Source organism: Myxine glutinosa, chromosome 5, assembly GCF_964187855.1.
Source record: "Myxine glutinosa chromosome 5, kmMyxGlut1.1, whole genome shotgun sequence".
Classification (NCBI taxonomy): domain Eukaryota; kingdom Metazoa; phylum Chordata; class Myxini; order Myxiniformes; family Myxinidae; genus Myxine; species Myxine glutinosa.
In genome coordinates, this window is record NC_136265.1 from 141,556,573 (window position 1) to 141,581,470 (window position 24,898).

Genomic DNA, 24,898 nt, shown 5'->3' on the forward strand with positions numbered 1-24,898 from the left:
TGCGATGAATGAAGTTCCCTGTAAGGGAACTCATAATATTAGTTTTTTTAATTTATTATTATTATTATTATTATTACTAGGGCATGCCCGTACTATATATATATCTAAAATTATATCCCCCCCCCCCCTCTATTTACATGAAATGGTTTGGTCCATTCGCAAAGCCAAAGCGAACGGCTTGCGAGTACGGTGACAATCCCCCCCCCCCCCTCTATTTACATGAAATGGTTTGGTCCAAAGCGAACGGCTTGCGAGTACGGTGACAATCCCCCCCCCCTCTATTTACATGAAATGGTTTGGTCCAAAGCGAACGGCTTGCGAGTACGGTGACAATCCCCCCCCTCTATTTACATGAAATGGTTTGGTCCAAAGCGAACGGCTTGCGGAGTTTGGTAAAGAAATCGCCATAGCGTGCACAAACGCGCAGGAAAGCGAAAGAATCGCAAATTAGTTTTAATTAGTTTTAAAACATAGTTTAACGCCAACATAGCGGCAACATAGTTTGCCAACGTGAAATAAATGAATACGCTCTCAAATGTGCCGTCCGAGGCAGAGTCTGTTCACCACGTTCGGCACACGTGATAACTCGCTGCTCTCTGATTGGTTGAATCGTTTTTTGGACATAGCTCGCTAACTACTTGTCCGATTAATATGAAACCTTGAAAAGGCACATCCTCGGGTCCCCAGCAATATACCTGGCAAGTTTCAAGTATATCGGACCCGTGGTTGTCGAGAAACAGCGGTCACAGACAGACACACAGAGATTACTGGCATTATAGATAGATTATTACCTCCGCCACCAAAGGTGGATTTAGCTTATGTTTTCACCCCTGTCTTTGTTTGTTTGTTTGTGAACAAAATATCACAAAAAGTTGTGGACGGATTTGGACGAAATTTGGCAGAGATGTAGCGTGTGACAAGGACGAAATGATTGGATTTTGGTGAAGATCCGGATCTGGATCTGGATCCAATATTTTTTGAGTGATTCTTCACCATTCTTCTTCATAGGGCCAAAAACGATACATAGCAGGATATCTCAAAAAGTTATGGATGGATTTGGACGAAACTTGTTGGACCGGTTGTGTGTGTGTGAGACAAGGAAGAATCTTCAGTTTTGGTGAAGATCCGGATCTGGATCGATCTAGTAGAATTTTTAAGTGATTCTTCACCATTTAGTGATATGGCCAACCAGGCCAACCAGGAGGTATGCTCTCTACTTTGGTATCTCCAATTTCCCTGCCTTCTACCAACAAATTGAATTGAGATCGGCAAAATTGCGTACCAGCTTGCTGGCGATTCCCTGTTTGTCGCAAGAGGCGACTAACAGGGTTGGCGACAGGAAGGGCATCCGGCCATAAAACATTGCTTCAAAAAGGGGACCATGGTGCCCGAAAAAGGCCAACCCCTGCCCTGCGGTGAAAAATGGCCTCTAAAGGTGGTTCCTTCACCATTGAGTGATATGGCCAACCAGGTGGAGGTATGCTCTCTACTGAGTGCCGTTTTGTTATTATTGTTATTCTGCCAGATCCTCATTTGTGGAGTATTTGGATTTGGAGAGGATTGCCAGAAATGGCTAGTGTATTGAAATGCATCGGACACTAAGGAATGCTCCCAAGGTTATCTGTGCAAGCTATCCAAGGTCAAATGTCCTGTTAAAATCTGAATTTCCAATATATAATAACTCTCCTCGGCTTTTATCAGGAACACCGACCAAATGCACAGGAACTGCACCATTAGAGACTGAATATTGCCCACAGAATCCATTTGGAATAATGAAAATAATGTGGAAAATATAATAATAGAAGCTCAAACCGATCAAACAGATAATGCAACAACTGCCTCAGACACCTTTTCATTCCAAAGTTTTCTGGAACAGACTGCATCAGAATTCACAAATGGGCCGCAGTCTTTCTGCAGCGGAACGCAGTGGCTTGAGACATGGTTGATGATCAAATACACATTCATCTCCAAATAAAACAGGTGTATCAGAGCACATCATTGAAATGCCACGACAAAGGCTGGGCGATGTAACATTTACCGTTATTACACTGGATATCAAACCAAAGGGGAATGGTGAACAATGCTTGACAATGTCAATGTGCTGATTTCACCAGCGTGGTAACCATGGTTACAATTGTCCATTGTTTACTCTCGCATACAATGCATATGATTTGACTTTGTGCGACGCACCGTGTTCACGTTCTGTCAATCATGTTAAGTAACTCTTTTTTTGGTGCAGATCCCTTCACCATGCTCCGTTGGATGTTCACATGCCAGCACATTGCCTGCTTCCCGATGTTTAATTTATGGCGCCACTTCTGCGACGCGTGCTTTATGCACGCATCGTGGATTTATCTTGATGCGAACTAGCGCCTCGGAGGCCCAACCATGTCATGATGCCCATGGGTCAGAGGCGAGATATGGACTTAGATGCCCAACGGAAATGATCATCCTGTTGGATTTTGGGGAATCTAAACGTTTGCATGTGTTGGCAAAATTGCTGTGCCTTTGTAAATGGATTTTGCAAAGAATGATGAACACACCTCTCAAACATGCAAAGAATATTAATTAATCCTCTAATTGCACAGCATAGCATGTTGAGCATGGTATTCATCAAATGCTGTTTACTATGCAATCTCATCAGGATTTGAACAGATTACCTTGCAATGACTGACTCGTTAACACCAATTGCTTTTTGAATAATAAACCATTACACCGGGATTCGTAAGTAGATTTTAAATCGAAATATAGGGAGTTTTTCTTTTAAGGCGAAATGTTTGGTCATCCAAATGATTTTTCTCCTGGCTAGTTGTAAAAAAAATTGAATGCAAAGTCGAGGCTCATGGAAGAACCACAACAAAGATCAGACCAGACCAATAGAACATAGTGGAAAGGGAATGGTGACACCAACACCAAGGTAAAAGGACACAACCTGGAGGAAGAATGGGATCAAATGTACGGAGAGGAGGACATGGGGTGAACAAGCTGGATGAAAGCCTCCAAATATAAAAGCCTCCAAATTGAAACACAGCAAGAAGAGGAAAGGGAAAAAATGTGCCTGAAACACAAATGGAACCAAAAACTAAAAGCCGAATCGACATTAATGGACAGCCGGAAGATTTTTTGAGAGTTGAAAGACATAATCCAAGTGTAGGACCATTTAATGATTAAAGTAGAACGACACTCGGTAGAGCGTATACCTCTGCCAGGCTGAACAGTTTGTTTTGTATCCCAATGATAGGCCGGATCTGGATTCGGACCTGAACCAAAACCATTCCGGCTTGTTCTTGTTACCTAACCAACTCGTCCTCCAAGTTTAGTCATAACTCGTTCATAACTTTTTTAATATCATGTTATTTATCGCTTTTCACCCGATCTCTCAATGGTGAAGAATCACTTAAAAATTGAATAACCCTCGTATCCGTATCCATATTCAGATGTTCACCAAAATCGAATCGATTCGTCCTTGTTACACAGACAACCTGTCCACAAAGTTTCGTCCAAATCCGTCCATAACTTTGTGAGATATTCTGCGATATATCGGTTTTAGCCCTATCTCCCAATGCTGAAGAATCACTTAATAATTCTACTAGCTGGATCCGAATCCAGATCTTCACCAAAATCGAATCAATTCGTCCTTGTCACATATCTTGTGTCACATATTCGTCACTTGTCCACAACTTTTTGAGATATCTTGTTCACAGACAAACAGACAGACAGGGGTAACCATAACCTCCATAACAGGGGTAAACATATCCTCCATTCACCTTTCATGGAGTAGGTAATTAAGGTCTACAGAGAGGGAAGAAGCTGTTAACTGCCTATGTGAGGGATGAGGGATGTTGTGACAGAGGCTTGAATCATCAACAAGGAGATAAAGAGGATTTTCCAGAGAATTGGAAGGATTGTTGATAAAGATTAGGAAAATGACTGTTGGCCCAAGACACTGCTTTGGGCATTCAACAGGGAGTGAAGATGAGAGGGTCCCAGCTCACTACGAGAGTAGAGGAAGTCTGTAAGACATGAGAGGAGATGTCCTTGGATGCTGTAGGTAGAGGGTTTTGGAATGCAACGTGGGATCGAGACAAATATCTGTGAATTTGAGGAATACTCAGAAAATCTTTGCACAAGCATTTTAAAGTGATGCTGCAGAAAAAAGAGAGTTTTGTTCATGAGATAAATAATTATTGTTTGAAGCGAAAAGCCTTTGATGTAGTCAAACAAACACCTAAGGCAGCTTGTACACTCTGGGGCAAAAACTAATGAGCCAAGTCAATTTTAAACATTTTTTGTCACAACTATTTACCATACATTAAAAAATAAAAAACACCAGAAACATGCAGAAATAACTGCATAAATCATCATGGAATAGCTCGTCCCTCAGTTTTCGTTAAATAATCCAGTCTTTTGGTCAAAAAGCTTCTTTCACAAACTTTCACAAAGCTTCTTGCACCGACAACATTCATGGTTGACAGCTTCCCAAAGTTGATCAGAATTTGCAAATCTCCTTCCAATAAGTTTGTGCTGAACATAGGCCCAAATATTCTCTACGGGGTTCAAATTGGGACTGACCAGGCCTGAACATAAGCTTCAGAGACTTTTTGGTGGCTTTTGCAGTATGAGCAGAGGCAATATCTTGTTGAAAAATTACTTCTTTGCTTTTCTCTCCAGGAAATAACTTTTGGAGGCTGAGAAGTAATCCTTTCTCTAATATTTTCTGGTATTCCTTGGCATTAATTGACTGTTCACACAGCATCAGCTCACCAACACCAGCAGATCAAAATGCACGCAGACCATGATTCCACCTCCTCCGTGCTTCACAGATGTTGAAATGCGCACCACCCAGGGTTGAATCTCTCACCAGATCTGTGAAAGCAACGTTCTGGGGCATCACTGCAAAGCTGAAATCTTGATCTAAAAATCTTGATCCATCACTCCAAAGAACTCTCTGGAACCAGTCTGAATCACAGTTCCCATATTCGTCCAAAAGTGCAATCTGTCCTGAATGTTTTTCTTAGATAATAGAATCTTCTTGGCACATCTTCTTGAGGCAAAACCAGCATCAGAGAACCTTCTTGTCATGGTCCTTCTGGAAACAGTCTTGTTTTCAGCAGTTCTGAACACCTCTGACAGTTAACGCAGGCTTTTCACCCCTCAGCCCAAATTGGGCGAAGGGGTATTGTCGTCACGGGCGGGCGTCCGTCAACTTTTGGTTTCCGTCAATTTCGAGCAGAACAGCTCGTCTGATTAAATCCATTTTTGCAGTGTGTGTTGGGGTTGAGTAGAGGAAGGTTCCTTTCAAAAATGAGCGCGCTACGATTTTCAATATGGCCGCCACGGCAGCCATCCGGGCATCCGTAAACTTTTGGTTTCCGTCAATTTCGAGCAGAACAGCTCGTCTGATTAAATCCATTTTTGCAGTGTGTGTTGGGGTTGAGTAGAGGAAGGTTCCTTTCGAAAATGCGCGCACTGCAATTTTCTATATGGCCGCCATGGCAGCCATCTTGAAATTGGTTTCCGTCAATTTTGAGCAGAACGGCTTGTCCGATTAAATCCATTTTTGCAGTGTGTGTTGGGGTTGAGTGGAGGAAGGTTCCTTTCGAAAATGGGCGCGCTGCGATTTTCAATATGACCGCCACGGCAGCCATCTTGAAATTGGTTTCCGTCAATTTCGAGCAGAACGGCTTGTCCGATTAAATCCATTTTTGCAGTGTGTGTTGGGGTTGAGTAGAGGAAGGTTCATGGGCACGCTGCGATTTTCAATATGGCCGCCTCGGCAGCCATATTGAAATTGGTTTCCGTCAATTTCAAGCAGAACGGCTTGTCCGATTAAATCCATTTTTGCAGTGTGTGTTGGGGTTGAGTAGAGGAAGGTTCCTTTCGAAAATGGGCGTGCTGCGATTTTCAATATGGCCGCCACGGCAGCCATCTTGAAATTGGTTTCCACCATGCATGGGCCGAGGGGTTACGCCCGCTTTGCGGTGCTATTTTCTTACTTTTCCTGGAGAACTCAGAATTTCAGTCACATGTTATCCTTACTTGTAGTGGCTCCAAGCCTGCTTGACCCCTTCTTCCTTGCAGTAGAACCGGTTTTCTGGAGCTGTAGACCTATTCTCTTTATGGTATGCAGACAAAGGGGGATGTTCTCCTTCTTCATGAGCTTGTGGATTTCAGAAGATGTGTTGCCGGCTTGACAAAGACAAGTCGTTCGATTTTTAATATCCCCATCAGCATGGAACTTCTTTCTTTGGAGGCATCTCTAAATTGAAACACAAAAAACATGACCGACAATATCTACAAGTCATAAATTAGAGCAATTTATGCACCACATATGCATTAAACACGCGGACACTTCTTTTTTCATTTACGGACATCATTGTCATGTTTGTTTCACATTTTAGAGGTAAAGAAATTACAATTTTCAAATGCTAGATATTGTTTGAGGTTTTTCTTTGTTTTTTTTTTTTACATAACCATTTATGGGTTTTTTAACGTAAATTTTCATTTATGTATGCTTTCCGATGCTTCTGTAAATGTTCCCGATGTACCAGCTTCGATGTCTATTGGCATGCCAAATTTCAGCTTTCTGCGACACCGGGAATGTACTGAACATTAATATCAGTCAGTCAGTGAGTTGTGAGAATGAGCTTTATATATTAGATTAATTAACACTTTATACCGAGGCTTGAGCCTGTAAATTCCTGTCCTGTACAATCCTGTCCTGTCCTGGTGTTGTGTCCTGTCCTGTAAGAGTACAATGAAAATGGAAGAAAGGTAACACCCTGACAATGGATCGGTGAATAGCAGCTGGACATCATGGGGCACACAAGGAGAGTGAGAGTGAAGACTTATAGTGTTGCACTGCATCGCAGACAAATAAACACGGGATATTACCAAGGAAAAGTTGATCTGAGTATGTTGTGGCAGTGGCACCGAAGGAAATGGCCAAGTATGAAGCATTAACCAAATCAGTGTGAAACAGAAGGTTCCAATTGTTTCCTTGGGAAACACTCAAAACATTTAGCTGCTTGGAGGACTTTGTACACAAGGTTGCTCCTTGTCCTCATGATACGTGTTGGCAACTTGGAAGCTCTTTGTATTGTCATTAGGGCTCAACAGTAATCTCAAGAGGCTCTTGGATTCAATTAAAGTCCACTGCCTAAGAAGATGCCACTTCGCATTTCTATTTCATCTTTTATGGGCCAATCGACTGAAATTTCGGATATTAACTTTTTATTACCCATTTCAAATAATACACATTTAAATAATAATAATTAGAAGCGCATACTCTTTGCAGGGCTCCAGGGTGTATTACGACGAGTTGAGAAAAGTTTCTAGCCTCGAATCATCATTACACAGAATACTCAACAGGTGGCAGGAATTTATAATTTGTTCAAGGTTCCGGCGGTAACTCACCTACTCTCCACGAAAGATACTCTGAAATATTTAATGTCCACCAATGACCAGTGCTCTCGGACAGGTCCTCCAGCATAACGTCCTTCTGATGGACTGTGCACGTGTTGGTGTCTCTCCCTGCATGCGAAACACCAGGGTTTATAGCTGGGCCGGGATTCGAACCCAGGCAACATAGCCCAGAGGCAAATGTGCTTACCTGCAACCTATCTTGCCAACCTATAATAGCATGTACGCACCAATGTTTTACAATTCCCTCATCGCTCCTCATGGTATGCCAAGAGTAAAGATGCATTTTCTCTTTCGTAGGCTATTCCTCGTCTTTATTTTCTCTTTACCTCCGCCATCGAAGGTGGATGGAGGTTATGTTTTCACTCCTCTCTGTCTGTTTTTTACTTTCGAAAATCGAAGATTTTTCAAGTGCATTGGTTGGTCTTGTGCGGTATTCTGTCTGTCTGTCTGTTTGGCTATCTGTTTGTCTGTCTGTCTGCCTGTCTGTATGTCAATCAGGTTAAAATTTTAACCCGATCTTTATGAAACCTCACCAAAGGATAGAGTTGGTCATAAAGAAGAAGTCTATTGATTTTGAGGTTAAAAGGTCAACATAGGCCAATGGTCAACAACTTTGTCAACTTTCTAAAATCCTCAATTTTCATGCGATTGACTTGAAATTTGAAGAAGATTTACATATTAGGTCACTTAATTCAACCACCAATTATTTTGGAGGTCAACATAGGCCAAAAGGTCAACATAGGCCAAATTTCTCAAATCCTCAATTTTCATGCGATTGACTTGAAATTTGAAGAAGATTTACATATTAGGTCACTTAATTCAACCACCAATTATTTTGGAGGTCAACATTGGCCAACATAGGCCAAATTTCTCAAATCCTGTATTTTCATGCGATTGACTTGAAATTTGAAAAAGATTTACATATTAGGTCACTTAATTCAACCACCAATTATTTTGGAGGTCAACATAGGCCAAAAGGTCAACATAGGCCAAATTTCTCAAATCCTCAATTTTCATGCGATTGACTTGAAATTTGAAGAAGATTTACATATTAGGTCACTTAATTCAACCACCAATTATTTTGGAGGTCAACATTGGCCAACATAGGCCAAATTTCTCAAATCCTGTATTTTCATGCGATTGACTTGAAATTTGAAAAAGATTTACATATTAGGTCACTTAATTCAACCACCAATTATTTTGGAGGTCAACATTGGCCAACATAGGCCAAATTTCTCAAATCCTGTATTTTCATGCGATTGACTTGAAATTTGAAAAAGATTTACATATTAGGTCACTTAATTCAACCACCAATTATTTTGGAGGTCAACATAGGCCAAAAGGTCAACATAGGCCAAATTTCTCAAATCCTCAATTTTCATGCGATTGACTGGAAATTTGAAGAAGATTTACATATTAGGTCACTTAATTCAACCACCAATTATTTTGGAGGTCAACATAGGCCAAATTTCTCAAATCCTCAATTTTCATCCGATTGACTTAAAATTTGGAAAGGATTTGAATATTAGGTTTCTTCCTTTGCCTTTAATTGGATTCTTACTTCCTCGTTCTAATTCTACTTTTGTTTCTACCTGTGCTCATTTCTTTATTTGCCAGTCAGATTTTTGCATTGTTGCTGTTATGACCTTTTAAAACTGTTGGGATGAATACGCACTTAACCCTTTCCAATCGCTGAGGGTTCAATAAATATGCAGAGAAGAAGTACATGCTTATATGAAGAAATGATGTGAAGAAATGAAGAAAGTTTTTTCTTTTCTTTCATCTGATAGTCTGCATAATCTACTTTTCATTCAAAACGGTATCTCATGTCACACCCATTTAGTTCTCTTTGTTGCAATTCACTCAGCAATGGGCTCGATCCTTGGAGATTTTATTGCAGAATCTTGTGAGCTGATGAGCTTCTCTCCACTTTCTGCCATTCCGGCATAAAGTGCAAACATTTTTTTTTTGTATGATTCCAGAAATTCTTCCCTCTAAACCCATCTGCTGGATGTATTGCTGTGAGCTTTGAGGGCAAGGAGAGGTTGTGGGACAGAATATTTTGGGCCTGCAGGAATTTTGGATTGATCAATCATCCTGTAATAGTCTAGCAGTTTGCTGTGAAGTGCTATTTGCTCTGGGAAATGTTTAATTTCTCAAACTGATCTGCCATTCCACTGCAAGCTCAATTTGTATCGTCTTCTGGGGGTTACTGTGGCAGTTATAGATCGGAAGCTATCCGACTGAGGCAAGCTGGTTAATTTCATTATGGATAAGGAATTTGCCATTTGATATATCACTCCAAAATGTATTGTTGTATCTTATCTTTTAGATCCACAAGTAATTGCAAGGACAGTTGATGGTCATCTCCAAAGCCCCTCGCAAGGATGGTTGTGCTCTCAGATGGTGCCCACCTGTTCTCTCCCTTCCTCCCTCCCCCACCCCCGTTCCCCCACCACTGGGGTGACAATAAACTGTTTGATTCAGATCAGATTCTCTCAAAATTAAATTCATCGAAACATCCCGGGTCTGACCAGATGATCAACTGAGCTATCATGTGTCTCCACATGAACAACGACAATTATTTAACGAGGAAGCATCTGAAAAGGCAAAGCCCGTCCACGTCCGTTTGTATTCAGACGTCTTATTCTTCTTTCATATTCACAAAATAACGAAAACAGTTTAAAAATAATACAAAATGAAAATTTATGATTTTATGCAGTCTTGACGTTGAGCTTTAATTCTTTAAAAAAATAATCAGCTTCTAGCTTTTGATTGGTGAACCAATTCATTGCCCCAATATGCAAATTCTTAAAATTTCAGGTCAATGGACAAATATTGATTATTTTATACAACCTTAACCTTTGACCTTTTGATGTAAAAAACAAAAAACGATCGACTCCAACCTTTTGATTAGTGAACCAATTCAGTGACCCGATATGTATAGATTTTTTTTTATGTCGAAGGCTCCAGTCACGGACTATATAGTCCCCATCCTGAATGAATCACTTTTGAATGTTCCACAGGTCGGTGGTGAAGGTCCTGAAAGCAAGACACTCTGTCGAGCCCGAACTATTCGACATGGTCACAATCTACTTCAGTGATATCATGGGATTTACGACGATCTGCAAGCACAGCGAGCCCGTCGAGATTGTTTTGCTCCTCAATGAGCTCTACAAGGAATTTGATGATATCGTGGATTCCTATGATGTCTACAAGGTAATTATTTGTTTGGGAGCATTTGTTGCCTCTGTCCTCTACTTTCTGCACTTTATATTTGCTGATATACACTCAGTGTACAAAACATTAGGAACACCTGCTCTTTCCATGAAATAGATTGATCAGGTAAATCCAGGCAAAAGTTATGATCCCTTATTGATTGTTCAATCCATTTCAATCAGTGTAGATGAAGGAGAGGAGACAGGTTAAAGAAGGATTTTTAAGCCTTGAGACGATTGAGACATAGATTGTGTATGTGTGCCATTCAGAGGGTGAATTGGCAAGACAACAGATTTCGTGCCTTTGAACGGGGTATGGTAGTAGGTGCCAGGTGCACCAGTTTGAGTGTGTCAAGAACTGCAACGCTGCTGGGTTTTTCATGCTCGACAGTTTCCCGTGTGTATTGTCGTAGAAGGGTGTACACTAAATAGAATGTCCACACCTCAAGAACAATGTCAAGGTTTAATTCAAAGGAGAAGCCTCACTCGAATATAATAAAGGTTACAACACAGTTAAACAGGACTATGCCGGCGTACTCAAACAGGACTCCAAACGACATATTGAGCAGGTCTTCCGCCGATTCGGTCTGTATCTTGTCTTTTATAGTGTTTTGTTGAGACAAAGAAATTCTTTTGGGCTTTCTGGTGTTGGCTTGAGCGACGAGGGTTCGATCAAGAGGTCAGGGATTCAGATAGGCAAGCGTAAAAAGACATCTTGTTTCCATTCCAGCATAAGCCTTAAAGATGAGCATTTCAGACAAAGTATTCAGACATTCCATTTGTCTGGAAGGAACATTTTCAGGGTTTAACATCGTTGCAGAGATCATCAATGTAGTATTTATTTTACGTATATCTCAGCACATCACATAATTTATATAATTCATAATGAAGATTACTCGAGGAGTTATCACTAAATATAATGTTACGGTTTTCGCCGCCCTTCCTGCCCTTACCAAGGGGGGATTAAGCCCCATGTTCTTCTTGGGTCGGCGCAACCGAGAGACTTGAATCGCTCCTCCCGGGCAAACGCAAGGTAGGGTTTCGGGACAATTCTCGCACGTACCTAAATATCTGTGCCGCCGCGGAAGCGGGGAAGCAAGCCTCGCACGAGCCACGCGTAATTTGAGTACACCGTGCGGATTGCGTACCACGTGTTCCGTGCAGTTACCTTGGTATTGGAACCCGATTAGAGCGGTTTTATTCGTACCACGCTTAGTCAATGATGGAAAAGACGAGACGGTCGAATAAAGGAAGAACACAGGTTTAATTATCATTATGTACAATGATCGGTAGAAGCACAGAGACACAGAGCAGCCTTATAGTCTTAAGTTAATCCCAGACACGGGCCCGATCACACTCACAGGGGAAATGAAAGGAGGATGATGTTCACGCGCTGACGTGGTCATCCAGGAACGGCCCCGCCCGGCGTGGCTCTCTCCGGTCACAGCACGTCCTGCGATGAAGGCAAGCAGGCAGTGGAAGGGATCCTTGCAGCGCGTCTCTCGAACAAAGGGGCAGATCAGGCTGGCGGGAGGAAAATGTACGTGTCTCTCACCAGGCTTCGCGGTTTCTCTTAGCGCGATTAATTACCGGCACGCTCTCACTCGCGTAACCCAATAGAGGTTCTGCCTCAAGCTCAACCGAGCGTTTAATTGGTAAGAGCGCTTATAGCTTGGTTCATGCACGTCTTATCTCAGAACTCGTAACTTGCTCAACACTCAAGTGCCTTTCCCATAAGAACTTGGTTCAGCTCACCTCTCGCAGAACTGCTCAAGCTCTTCACCCATAATTTGTTCACTTGTCAAGCGCCCCTCCCATAACTCAACTCATCAACCTCATCACCCCGCAGAACTTCGGTGGGGGCTTCGCGCAAAGGGTTATATTGCCAACCCCCTTAGCTCTATCGAATTTTCTAACCACGCCTTGTGACGCAGTGCCGCAGCCACTCCCTTCGAGCCCTGATTGGCGGCTCACTCTTACCGTCGGCTTCTTCTCCGCCCTCCTTCGTTCTTGCCTCGGTTTGTCAGGCCTGCCTCGTGTTAATTTGCGCCAAAAGCCAAAGGCGGCATAAGGCAATGAAAGGACCTAACTCTCATTATTCTACTCAACGCAAGACTAACACAGGAAAAGGATTATGCTTACACATACTAAGAAAATGATAAAATCTCAACTAAAAAAAAACAAAAAAAAAAACATTTCCTTCTCTGTTCTTATTCATTTATTCATTGTTCTTATTCGTTCGTTCGATCTTCGACCACGTGTTTCTCCCCCATTTCCCCAGATAGTTTTCACTGCTCAATTAAAAAATGTTTAAACTTTCCCCTGAAGTACTGTATTCTGCAGTATATTATAACACCTTTTTCTTCTTCTTCTTTAAAAGGTTGCTTTCGAACTGCTCACCAAATCTATTCATCCCCAAAAAAAATTCCATCTCTTACAGTCCCTCTTTTCTACATTCCCTAAACTCACCTGCACTCCACCCCCCCATCCAGCATCCTTAAACGTATTTTTTGACTCGGTCGTCACAAGAAACTCATTTTGCAATAATTGTTCGTTTTCCATTAATCGTACACTTTCCAAAATCCAATCTCACCCCTCCCCTCCAAATCTTCCCCATCACCCCTCTCCTCCATAACTTCCCCATCACCCCTCCCCTCCAAAACTTCCACATCACCCCTCCCCTCCAAATCTTCCCCATCACCCAGCCCTTTCAAATCCTCCCCCTTGCCCCTCCCCTCCAAATCCTCCCCATCACCCATCCCTTTCAAATCTCCCCCCTTGCCCCTCCCCTCCAAGACTCCCCCTCGCCCCTCCCCCCTAGACTCCCCCCTCACCCCTCCCCTCCAAATCTCCCAACCCTTTCAAATCCCTCCCCTTGTCCCTTTCCTCCTAAACTCCCCCCGAACCCCTCTCCTCATAAACTCCCCCCTCACCCCTCCCCTTCAAATCTCCCTATCCTCATTTCTTCTCCATTTCCCCCCTCTCACCCCTCCTCCTCAAAGCGTCCTCCCCGCTTCTTCCCCCTTCCAACTTTCACCTCCATCTCCCCCAACCTCCTGCTTCGCTCTTCCCCCTCCTCAAATAACACCTCATTGTGCCTCACCCAATCACCATCAAACCTTTTCCTTCCCTTTCTCAGAGCTATTCTGAAATATCTGACACACCTTCAACAGCTCTCCCTACATCTTCCTCCTCTTCCACATCTTACCTTCCACATCTTCCACAACTCGGTACTCCCCCCCCCCCCCCCCCTGTTCTGTATCCGATGCTCCCCCTTCCTCTTCATTAACGGTATGGACCTCAAACATCCGGGGCCTTCATTCAAACTTAACTGATCTCTCCATACAGGTTGCTTCTGACAAACCAGGCGTGATCTGCTTAACAGAAACTTTCCTCCTTCATGATGTCTCTGATTCCTTAGTATCTCTCCCGGGTTACTCCCTCCTCCGGTATGATAGACCTGAGCCTCGTCCTGGAGGTGGGGTTGCTATCTTTATCAAAAACTCTCTTCCTCACTCGCCCTGCACTGCCCTCTCTCCACCTCACCCCCAGAAATACCTCTGGCTACGGCTTCCCCTTCGCTCCCACCTCTTGTTCATAAGTGTGCTGTACCGTCCACCAAACAGTGATGACTCCATCTACATCTCGCTGTCTGATAATATGGACCAACTTCTATCTACTCATCCCAACTCTCTCTTCCTCATATGTGGTGATTTCAATTGTCACCATTCCAGTTGGCTGGGTGTGGGTACCTCTCTCACCAGCCATGGCTCCTCAGCAAAGGACTTCTGCGACTCACTGGGACTGACACAATCTGTCAATTTCCCGACCCGGATCTCAGTCAACGGAGCATCTTCTCTTCTGGACTTGGTTATGACTAACTTCCCTGAAAATGTCTGCTGCTCTTCTTCTGCTTCAATCGGCTCATCTGATCATGTGCTTGTTAAAGTGGACATCTCTCTGACCATTCTCAGGGAGCCTCCTCAGCATCGACGAGTCTGGCATTTCACTCAGGACAACTGGCACGGTCTTCAAGCAGCCATCAATCATCTGGACTGGTCTCCCATCTCCACCACCTCTGACATCAACTCATCCTGGGTATTCTTCCAAAGTAAATTGCTCTCTCTCATGCACAGATGTATCCCATCTCGTCTTCAGTTGTCATACCCTTCTTCCTGTCCATGGTACACGGAATCTTGTGGTGAGGCGGTTGCCCAGAAACAACTTGTCTTCGTCTCCTGGAAAGCAAATCCAACGGAAGGAAATCTCATTTCCTTTCACAAAGCCCGAAACAAGTGTGTGTCCACCCTCAGGAGAGCCAGGAAACAATATCTCTCCGTTCTCAAGACCGAACTCTCTTATCTGTCTCCCTCTTCCAAATCCTGGTGGCGTCTGGTCAAATCAGTTTCTGGTGTTTGTTCCCCCTCCATCCCCTCCCTTACCTCAAATGGCTACACAGCTGACTCCGCACGTGAAAAAGCTGAATGTCTCAACTCTGTGTTTGCCTCTAAATCTTGTGTCCCAAACCCATCCCTCTCTGTACCCAGTCGTACTCAGCTGCTCCTGGACTCTGTGTCCTTTCCTCCTGACAAGGTGGAAAAGTTTCTGTCAACCCTCGACTCTGATTCTGCAACTGGAACTGATGGCATCAGCCCACGGGTCCTAAAATCCTGTTCTTCCGCTCTTTCACTCCCTCTCTCTGTTCTCTTCACCCGCTCTTTTGCTCAAGGTCAACTGCCATCTGCTTGGAAACTAGCCAACATCACCGCTTTACACAGAAAAGGTGCAAAAAACAGATCCTAGCAACTACAGACCAATCAGCCTTTTCCCAATTATCAGCAAAGTCATGGAATCCATCATTGCTTCGGCTATGAAATCTTTCCTCTTCTCCAATGGCTTGATCTCTGATCATCAATTTCGATGCAGACCAGGTCATTCTCCTCTGGACATGCTGCTTCTGCTGTCTCAACAATGGATGTAGGTCCTCAATGCCAAACAGGAAATCAGAGCCGTCTCCCTTGACATATCACGTGCCTTCGATACGGTCTTGCACCCCGCTCTGCTCACCAAACTCTCCTCCTATGGTATCCATGGAAATCTCCACGCATGGCTTGCGGACTTCCTCTCTGGTTGTAGTCAACGTGTGGACCTGAATGGATTTCTCTCATCTCCCCTTCCTGTTCAGGCTGGAGTTCCCCAAGGCAGTGTTCTGGGCCCTGTGCTTTTTCTGGTCTTCCTCAATGATCTCTCCGACTCTCTGGAAAATCCTCTCTATCTTTTTGCTTATGACTCCACTCTCTGCCGCTCTAAACCTCATCCCTCGGATGAGCAGTCTGCAGCCGCCTCACTCTCTGCAGACCTGGACAAAATCACAGAATGGTCAAACAAGTGGAACATGTCTTTCAATCCTGACAAATCTCACATTCTCACTATGTCTCTCCGAAAATACCGTCTGGACAACCCTCCCATCTACTTTCTCAACAATCCTCTCCAAGAAGTTCTGTCACTGAAGCTGTTGGGTCTCGCAATCTGCCATGATCTTTCCTGGGAAAACCACATTTCCAAGCTGGCCTCCAAAGCCAGTCGCCGACTGGGCATCCTCCATCGTGCAAAGTCCTTCCTTGTCACACATGAGCTCCTCACCACATACAAGGCTTTCATCTGCAGCTCAATGGAATACTGCTCTCCACTCTGGGCTGGTGCTCCTGCCTCACGCCTAGCTCGGCTTCACGCTGTTTAAACCAAAGCTTTCAGAATCATTGGAATCTGTCTCGATGAAGCTAAATCTGAGGGACTTTCACTCACTCACCGCAGGCAGGTTGGTGGTCTTTCTGTCTTCTACCGTCTCCCCTCTCTGGCCTAGCTCCCCCAGGCCTGTCTGTGCTCTGCCCTCCAATTACTCCTTCCGGTCGCACAAGATCTGCCAGCCACCCTCTTCTAGTGAAACTGCCAAAATCAAGACTCTCTGCTCACCTTCACTCTTTCATTCCTCTTTTCTCCCGCCTCTGGAACAAACTCCCTCACTCTCTTCAATCCCACTCCGCCCTCCAGGTCTTTAAAACAGCTGTTCACCACCATCTCTTATCTTCCCCCATCCAAAACATTGATCTGTGCTACCCCCGTTATTTCACCCCAGATCCACATTTCTGAAATACCGATTTCTTTCCTGGAAGTCCTAGCTGTGTCCATGTGTTTCATACCTCTCCCACCCCCCCCCCCCCTTCCCACGCCGCCTCCCCCCAAGCCCTCTCCCTCCCACAGATCTCCCGATGTCCCTGTTCTCAAATGTTGTACTTGTGTGATTCCCCCTCTCTCCCCATCTTGTCTCCCACTCCATTTATTATGTCTTATGTGTCCGTTTGTTTTTCTGTCATTAATGTTAGCTCTTACACGAGCCTCGATCTTGTATACAAAAAAAAAAAAAAAAAAAAACCTTGAGTAATCTGCTGTTGTAGCGGACAAAATCAATGTCCACTCCTGGGTTGGGTTGAAGTGTTTAATTGGGGAGACCCATAAATCAAAGCAATTGCAAGGAAACCAGCAGCGATTAGAAAAGAAACACAATTATGAAAGTAACAATACAAGAATACAATAACCAACACAAGAGCTCAATTTCAGAAATATCCGAAGTAATGCTTTTGAGTTTCAGCCTTTATAGGACTCAAACACAATGGGATGGATATTGACGTGTAGGTGTGAGGAATGGTGGATGTAGGGCACGAGTTACTTTGTCTATTTCAAGGTAATAATCTTCGTCAGCCCGGTATAAGAGAGAATGGTAGGAACTAGTGTAAGAATAAAAGAATGGAATAACTCGTCAGAAATCAGAACCAACCCTGATTTATTTTGTCTTTACTCCTGAATTCCTGCACAAATCATCCACTTGGCTGAGGGTCTATTCAACTCGTGTCAACACAGATGGCTGTAAGCATTGTCCTTGCCTTAGGATCAACCAAAAATTATTTTGTGTGTCCTCCCAGACTCTACGTCTCTTCTGTATCATTTCATTTCATACTGTTCCCTTTGGCCTACATAAGTAACCTTAGCTTATATAGAATACAAGTCCTTAATTCCAATGATTATAAGTACTAATTATCTTCATATGATTTAATATAGAGCTTAAATGCATGTATAGTTTTATACTCATTGTTTAAAGCAATCAGCGCTATTTCCTGTTTATTTAATAGTGAGCTCGCACATTGTCTCACCAGCCGATCAGGGTGCCTGGCATTTCCTGCTCCGAGCACAGCGAGTGGCTTTTAAAATATATAACCACTTGAAGAATTTTCCAACAACTCAAATTAATTCAGCTCCTGCTTGAACAATTACTTTGCTTCAATTAAAATTGCTTCCACACTGCATTATGAATTATAGAAATTATGTGATGTGCTTAGATGTACTTAAAAGAAATACAACATTGCTGATCTGTGCAACGATGTTAAACCCTGAAAATATTCCTTCCAGACAAATGGAATGTCTGAATACTTGGTCTGAAATGCTTATCGTTATGGCTTATGATGGAATGGAAACCAGATGCCTTTTTACGCTTGCCTATCTGAATCTCTGACCTCTTAATCAAACCCTCATCGCTCAAGCCGACACCCCAAAGCCCAGAAGAATTTATTTGTCTCAACAAAACACTATAAAAGACAAGATGCAGATCGAATCGGCAGAAGACCTGCTCGATATGTCGTTTGGAGTCCTGTTTGAGTACGCCAGCATAGTCCTGTTTAACTGTGTTGTAACCTTTATTATATTCGAGTGAGGCTTCTCATTTGGATTAAAACTTGACATTGTTCTTGAGGTGTGGACATTCTATTTAGTGTACACCCTTCTACGACAGTATCAAGAATGGTCCACCACCCAAAGGACATCCAGTCAACGGAAGACCAGTGGTCGAAAATGGCTCATTTATGAGAGAGGCCAAAGGAGGCTAACACTAATTGTGCAGAGCAACAGACAGGCTACAAAAGGGGTGCAACTCAATATTAGGAAGGTGTTCCTCACGTTTTATACACTGAGTGTATATGAATGTATATACTCGTTAATGATACACCTCTAATTGTGATTTGTGAGGAGGCCAGATCGTACCTGGAACCCATAAGTGTATTTGCCACATGGACACATTGTGTTTCACCCCACCAATCACAAAAATGAAGTATCACCATTATTTTAGGCAGTCGCGTGTTCCACAGATGGGATTATTGAAGTTCTCCAACTTGGACAAATGCTGTGATACATATATATATATATATATATATATATATATATACACACACACACACACACACACACACACACACACACACACACACACACACACACATACATACATACATACATACATACACAGAATGGTCCAAAAACCCTGGGCATATTTTGAAGAATGATACCTGCAACAAACAACAACAACAGGCATTTTAAGGCCATTTTCCTTGCAAGAGCGGGGGTTAGCCTTGCGGTCCCCATAACAATCTTCTCCATTTTGCCCTATTTTCTTCATCTCCCCTTGTTAACCCCCTTGCCCGCATTACTTATTCGACCATCTTTAGCCAAGTCTTTCTCGGTCTTCCCCATCCTCTACTTCCTTCCACATTCATTTCCATCGCTCTTCTCAACCAGTCACTTTCATCCTTCCTCAACACATGACCAAACCATCTCAAACTGTTTCTCTTCACAGCATCCATCACAGGCTCTATTCCCACCATCTTTCGCAATTCATAATTTGTCTTCCTCTCTCTCAACGATACTCCACACATCCACTGAACCATTCGCATTTCCACCCTTTCCAGCCTTCATTGCTGCTCTACTTTCATTACCCATGTCTTGCTCCCATAAATCATAACACTTCTCACACATGCAGCATACACCTTTCCCTTCAGCTTCAACGACACTCCCCTCCTCGTCAGCACGCCACTCAGTTCCCGAAACTTCTTCCATGCACATCTCCCTCTCGCAACCGTTGCCCAGTCTGATCCACCTTCTCCATTCAGCATGTCTCCTAGGTAACAAAATGTTTTCACACCTTCCAGCTTCACGCCGTCTCCAAGATCCAACTCAACATTTCCTCCATCTGCAGCTCCCTCTGTGCACACCTTACACTTGAATGTAGCTGCCACACTGGTTAATGACCTTCTCAAACCACTACATTTTTGATGAACCCACTCAGCGCACATTGTACATTGAATGGAATTCACTCCGACACCCTTCCTGCACACAGCACACGGCCACTTCACAGTTCTTTCCACTTTACCACTTGCCATCACCTTCGTTTTTCCGATATTCACCTTCAGACCTTTTGTCTCCATACATTCCTTCCACTTGTTCATCTTCTCCTTCAGTCCATCCATACTTTCTGCAATCAACACCAGGTCATCTGCATACAACAACTCCCACGGTAAACCCTCCTTTACGTTCCGAGCCAGCACCTCCATCACAGCTACAAATAGTAGTGGACTTAGTACCGACCCCTGATGCAATCCCACCTTCACCTCAAACTCACCACTGTTCCCGTCCTTTGTCCTTACAGCTGTGCGCGCTCTTTTGTACATTGCCATCACTACTCTGATCAACCATTCCCCCACTCCTAACTTCCTCAATGCCCATGTCACTCCTTCATGTGGAACCCTATCGAATGCTTTCTCCAGATCAACAAACCCAAGAAACAACTTCTGCCTCTTCTCCATGTACTTCTCCAGCAACTGCCTGCAACAAACAACGAAGTTTATTATTTTACTTTGGTGCAAAACAAAACATGATTACTCGTAAATGGATGTGACCACTTCAACATGCACAGGCATCACGTGATACGCAACAGGGTGAGGTGCATCACGTGATATGGATCGGGGTGAGCTTCGCTCACTGTGCTGCACGCGTTTGTCTTTGCATTCGTTCAGTTCATTGTGAATTAGATGCCCTAATATGACGGAGGATATTGTGAGACATAAAATTCGTGCTGTACGCTTGTATTATGTATCTGGAAATTCGGCTGCGGTTCAGAGCCAACTTGTCAAAGAAAGTGGTGCCGACGCAATTGACAGAAGAACCATCGGCAGAATAAACAAGCATCTTGATGAAACCGGCAGCATTCTTCCAAAACAGTCACCAGGTAGGCCTCGTACTTGTCTAACTGAGGAAAGCAGAGCGGTCATTCAACAACAACTCAACAGTAACACACCATTATCAACTCTTCGTTTATCAAACGTAACCAACATAAGCTGATCATCAATTCAAAGAACACTAAAAGACCTTTATGTGAAACCATATCTTAGACACCCAGATTAATTCACCAACTATCTGAGGATGATTTTGACAGGCTCGTTGAGGCATGTGAGCCATTTCTTGGGTTAATGGATATGGACAATGATTCACAGAACAGGATCTTGTGGTCAGATGAATCCAAGTTTACTTTATCTGGTTCTGTGGATCGTCATAACAGCGTGATATGGGCAGTAGACAACCCACGATTTACTGTTGAGCACAACGTCCAATATCAAGCTTGTGTGTCCGTCTGGGCAGCCATTTCTTCTGGAGGCATTGTTGGACCAATATTTTATGAAGAAAATGTGAATGCTGCAAATTACCTTCGAATGTTGTAGCAGCATGAATTCCCACTCAATGATGGCCAAAATGTGGTTCATGCATGATGGTGCGCCTGCTCATTATGCTGCCAGTGTACGCTAGGCCCTTGATTTGAACTTTACAGACAAATGGATTGGCCCTCGTGGTCCGGTTGAATGGCCACCAGCGTTGTGTCACACCATTATCAACATGAGTCTTGTGATTTAACAACACCCTGTGATTTCTTCCTTTGGGGTTTCTTCAAACACAAAGTGTATGCGAGGAATCCTACGACACTTAGAGACTTGAAACAATTCATCCGTAATGAGACTGCTGCCTTAACGACTGAAACATGCAGAACTGTGTGTCAGAGTCTTTCGTCACAATTACAGCTGTGCATCGACAATGAAGGAAAGCAGTTTGTATATTTTAACTTATCTGTTTCGTGTATATTAGACTGATTAGATGTATATTAGACTGTTTAATGAGTAATCATGTTTTGTTTTGCACCAAAGAATAAGAATAAACTTAGTTGTTTGTTGCAGGTATCGTTCTTCAAAATGTGCCCAGGCTTTCTGGACCACCCTGTATGTATATATACGAGTATATATATGTCGCAAAAGCTGCTCTTATGACCCTGAATTTGACACAACGCTGGCATCATGTGCATATGCAAGCCCCTGCATCAACTACAATCTAGGATGGCATAATCATCACCTACAATGGGATTACTCAGGTGTTTAAAGATTGAAATTAAATGGTCACAAGTAAATGAATGCAGAGCCCCCAACTGGTTTCACCCTTATTTGGGCACATCAGGATGGCATACCACAAAATTGTATACTTGTGATGGTTTCATTAAGTAGAATTTGAACCCCCGAACTCGGTGAGGCAGCGAGGCACAGACCGAGTCTCATAACAGCAAAATTCTGCACAACTTGTGAGCACCCGATGTCGTCTCCGACAGAAATGCATGGTCTCTCCCCAACTGAGCACCAGCTCGGAGGTGGGAGTGCGGTCAGGTGAGATAAATTAAGCACGTCGTATTCAGTGTCGGAAGAGCCATTTTTACCTTGTTTATGGAATTTTTGTTTCATTCTGGACTGGAATAGAATCCGTCAACCATAAGGCTGCTTGATTTTAAGGTTATGTCATTACTTGTGTTATTTAAAGTGCAACACTAATACACTTTACTTCCATGCTCCAATAGGTTGAGACCATCAGAGATGCCTATATGGTGGTTTCAGGCCTACCCCAACGGAATGGCCAAGCACATGCGACACAAGTGGCTGACATGGCATTAGAACTCCTCAAATCTGTTGGCTCATTCTCCATACCACACCTTCCTGGGCTCCCGTTGTGGGTTCGCATTGGGGTGCATTCAGGTTTGTCCAGAGGGGAGGTGCATGATCATGAACAACAGGGATTTCATAACTGTTAAAATGTCAGCACCTTCATAACTATTCATGTCCAACAACAACCCAAATTTTACTATCTACATAAATTATAATGATGTCTTCAGGTTTGTTGTTGTTTCATACACAAAAGCTGAGGCTCATTGAAGAGTGGGTGACATGTCGACACATCAACAGTGGAGCAGATGAAAATGGATAGACAAGGAAGAAACACGAAATGGTTGCATTCAAAGGATCCAGACAAGCAGAAAAAGAAGTGTTGTACACACATCACACGTCTACAGGGAAAAGGGGTCACGACGAGAAGGGAAAGTCAGTAAGACAATAATTAGAACATGAGGTTGGGAGAGGGGGTGGGGCGGAGTGGGCGTTAGAGATCGTTCGAGATTGTGGCGGGGCTGGAGAGAAGAACACGATGGAACAGACTTTGGGAGGTGGTGCCATAGACGAGAGAAAAGGGGGACAACGGAGTGGAGGTGAGCATGAAGGCTGGATTTGGGAAGGGTAACAGGTTACAGAACAAGTATTTGAATAATTCTTAGGTCATCTCATCTCGATCCTCGAAGAGATTAACTTGTAAAATGGGTCGTGATGTCCGGATGTCTGTCTGTCCGATCGTCCGTCCGTCCATCCATCCGTCCGACAACTTTTTGCTATTTTTGCTACTTCTCCCTTATCTCCCGGATGATTGTTCTGAAACTTGACACATTAATACAATAAAGTAGCCCTCACAATCACTCGTGCTTCGATTTTTCGACTTCGGATCATGGGGGCTCCCATGGCGGGGGCAAGGAATGGTTATGCCCTGAAACCTCGGATCCCGACTCATCCATAATTTATCAACATATTGCTATTTTTATATTTCGGATCATGCAGGCTCCCAGGGGGGAGGGGGGGGTGAGTGAACCCCCCAAACTTGGATCCTTTTTTTAACCAACCAATTTGCTCTGAAACCCGATACAGTCCTACTCAATGGTTTGCAGAATCGCCCAGTCTTAGATGTTTCGATTTCATATCAGGGGGCCTCCCAGGGGATCAAGGGGCCTCCCGGGGGGATAAGGGGGCTCCCATGGGGGAGCAATCTCAAGAGATGACTGTCAGCCCACTTGGGGCTATTTCATAAATGTTATCAAATTTGATTAGAATACTTACTGTAATTCACGGACCGGTGTGTGTGTTTGTCGCGCTCCTCCTCCTACAGTTCTGGGCCGATTACATCCAGACTTGCTACATAGGATCAGCATGAACCCAATTTGCGTATAGAGATGTTTTTTTAAATCTTTGCCAGGGGTCCTGGGCGCAGGGCGGGTGGGCGGGAGGGGGAAGGAAAGAAATTCTCTTTGCAAATGTGTGTTCTGTAGCGCCCCTCCAGGTGGGAGTGGGTATTACAAGTTCTCGCCATTTACAAAGCAGTGTTAATTTCTATCTCAGTGTCATGATAGCTTTTCACCTTGGTATTTACCATGTGTTGCATTGGCATTTATGCTAATTAAAGCTAAAAAAAAAAATGTTTGAAATGCCTGAGTAGTCAGTGGGAAAAGGGCTGGGGGTAGGGACGCAAATTCTCTTCGTTACCTTTTTACTGTATGTACCACGGGTCTTAGATGTTTATTTATAATGCTTATTTAAATTATTGGTTCACGAGTTATCAAACAGAGTGACCACTATATTCGTCATGGGTGTGTGTCTGTGTGTCTGTCTGTCTGTCTCTGTCTGTCCGCAGCATAACTACCCGATGATATCAGCCGATCTTAATGAAACTTTGGTGGGAGGTTGATATCATGATCGAGTTGTGTCCTGCCTAGAGTGGGTATATTGCGCCCATTGTGGGCGGAGCGACGCCCGAAAAAGATGTATTTTTAGGGGGTAATCGAGTTCAAGCTACCTCTTCTCCGAGGGAGTTGGTGGAATCTGACTGCGGACACAATGTCATGTGTCTAGCCCCACGGAGCTCGATTTTTCATTGTCGCCCCAAGGTCAAGGTCATGAAATTTAGAAGAGTCGATTTTTGATTGTTTTATTACATTGTTCGCTTCTTGATCGGGTGAAATGTCGTACATGATCTTATATTATCACATACGTCATGAAATACAAGTTTTCCAACAAATTTCAGAATCTTCGACCTTTGACCTTTGACCGTTGAAGGTCACAAAGGTCAAAGTTTCAAAGTTGTCGGAATCAAACCGAATTTTCGGTATTGTGTAGCTAACTAACCTCATAACTGATTATGCATTATTTTCTATCTCATTTCAAGGTCAGTAACCTTCGTTTTGACATTTC

At 43.5% G+C, this 24,898-nt stretch overlaps 1 protein-coding gene across 2 annotated transcripts in view; it reads left to right on the plus strand.

Moving 5' to 3' along the window:
- LOC137426970 (guanylyl cyclase C) overlaps positions 1 to 24,898 on the plus strand; it is a 445,743-nt gene that overhangs the window by 376,254 nt on the left and 44,591 nt on the right. For both annotated transcript variants that reach the window (XR_013623586.1, XM_078778805.1), the window contains exons 24-25: positions 10,452 to 10,644; positions 22,414 to 22,588. Coding sequence is in view for 1 of the 2 variants with exons in the window: in XM_078778805.1 (XP_078634931.1) it covers positions 10,452 to 10,644; positions 22,414 to 22,588 (368 nt within the window). In the remaining variant the exon portion in view is untranslated. The remainder of the gene's footprint in view (positions 1 to 10,451; positions 10,645 to 22,413; positions 22,589 to 24,898) is intronic.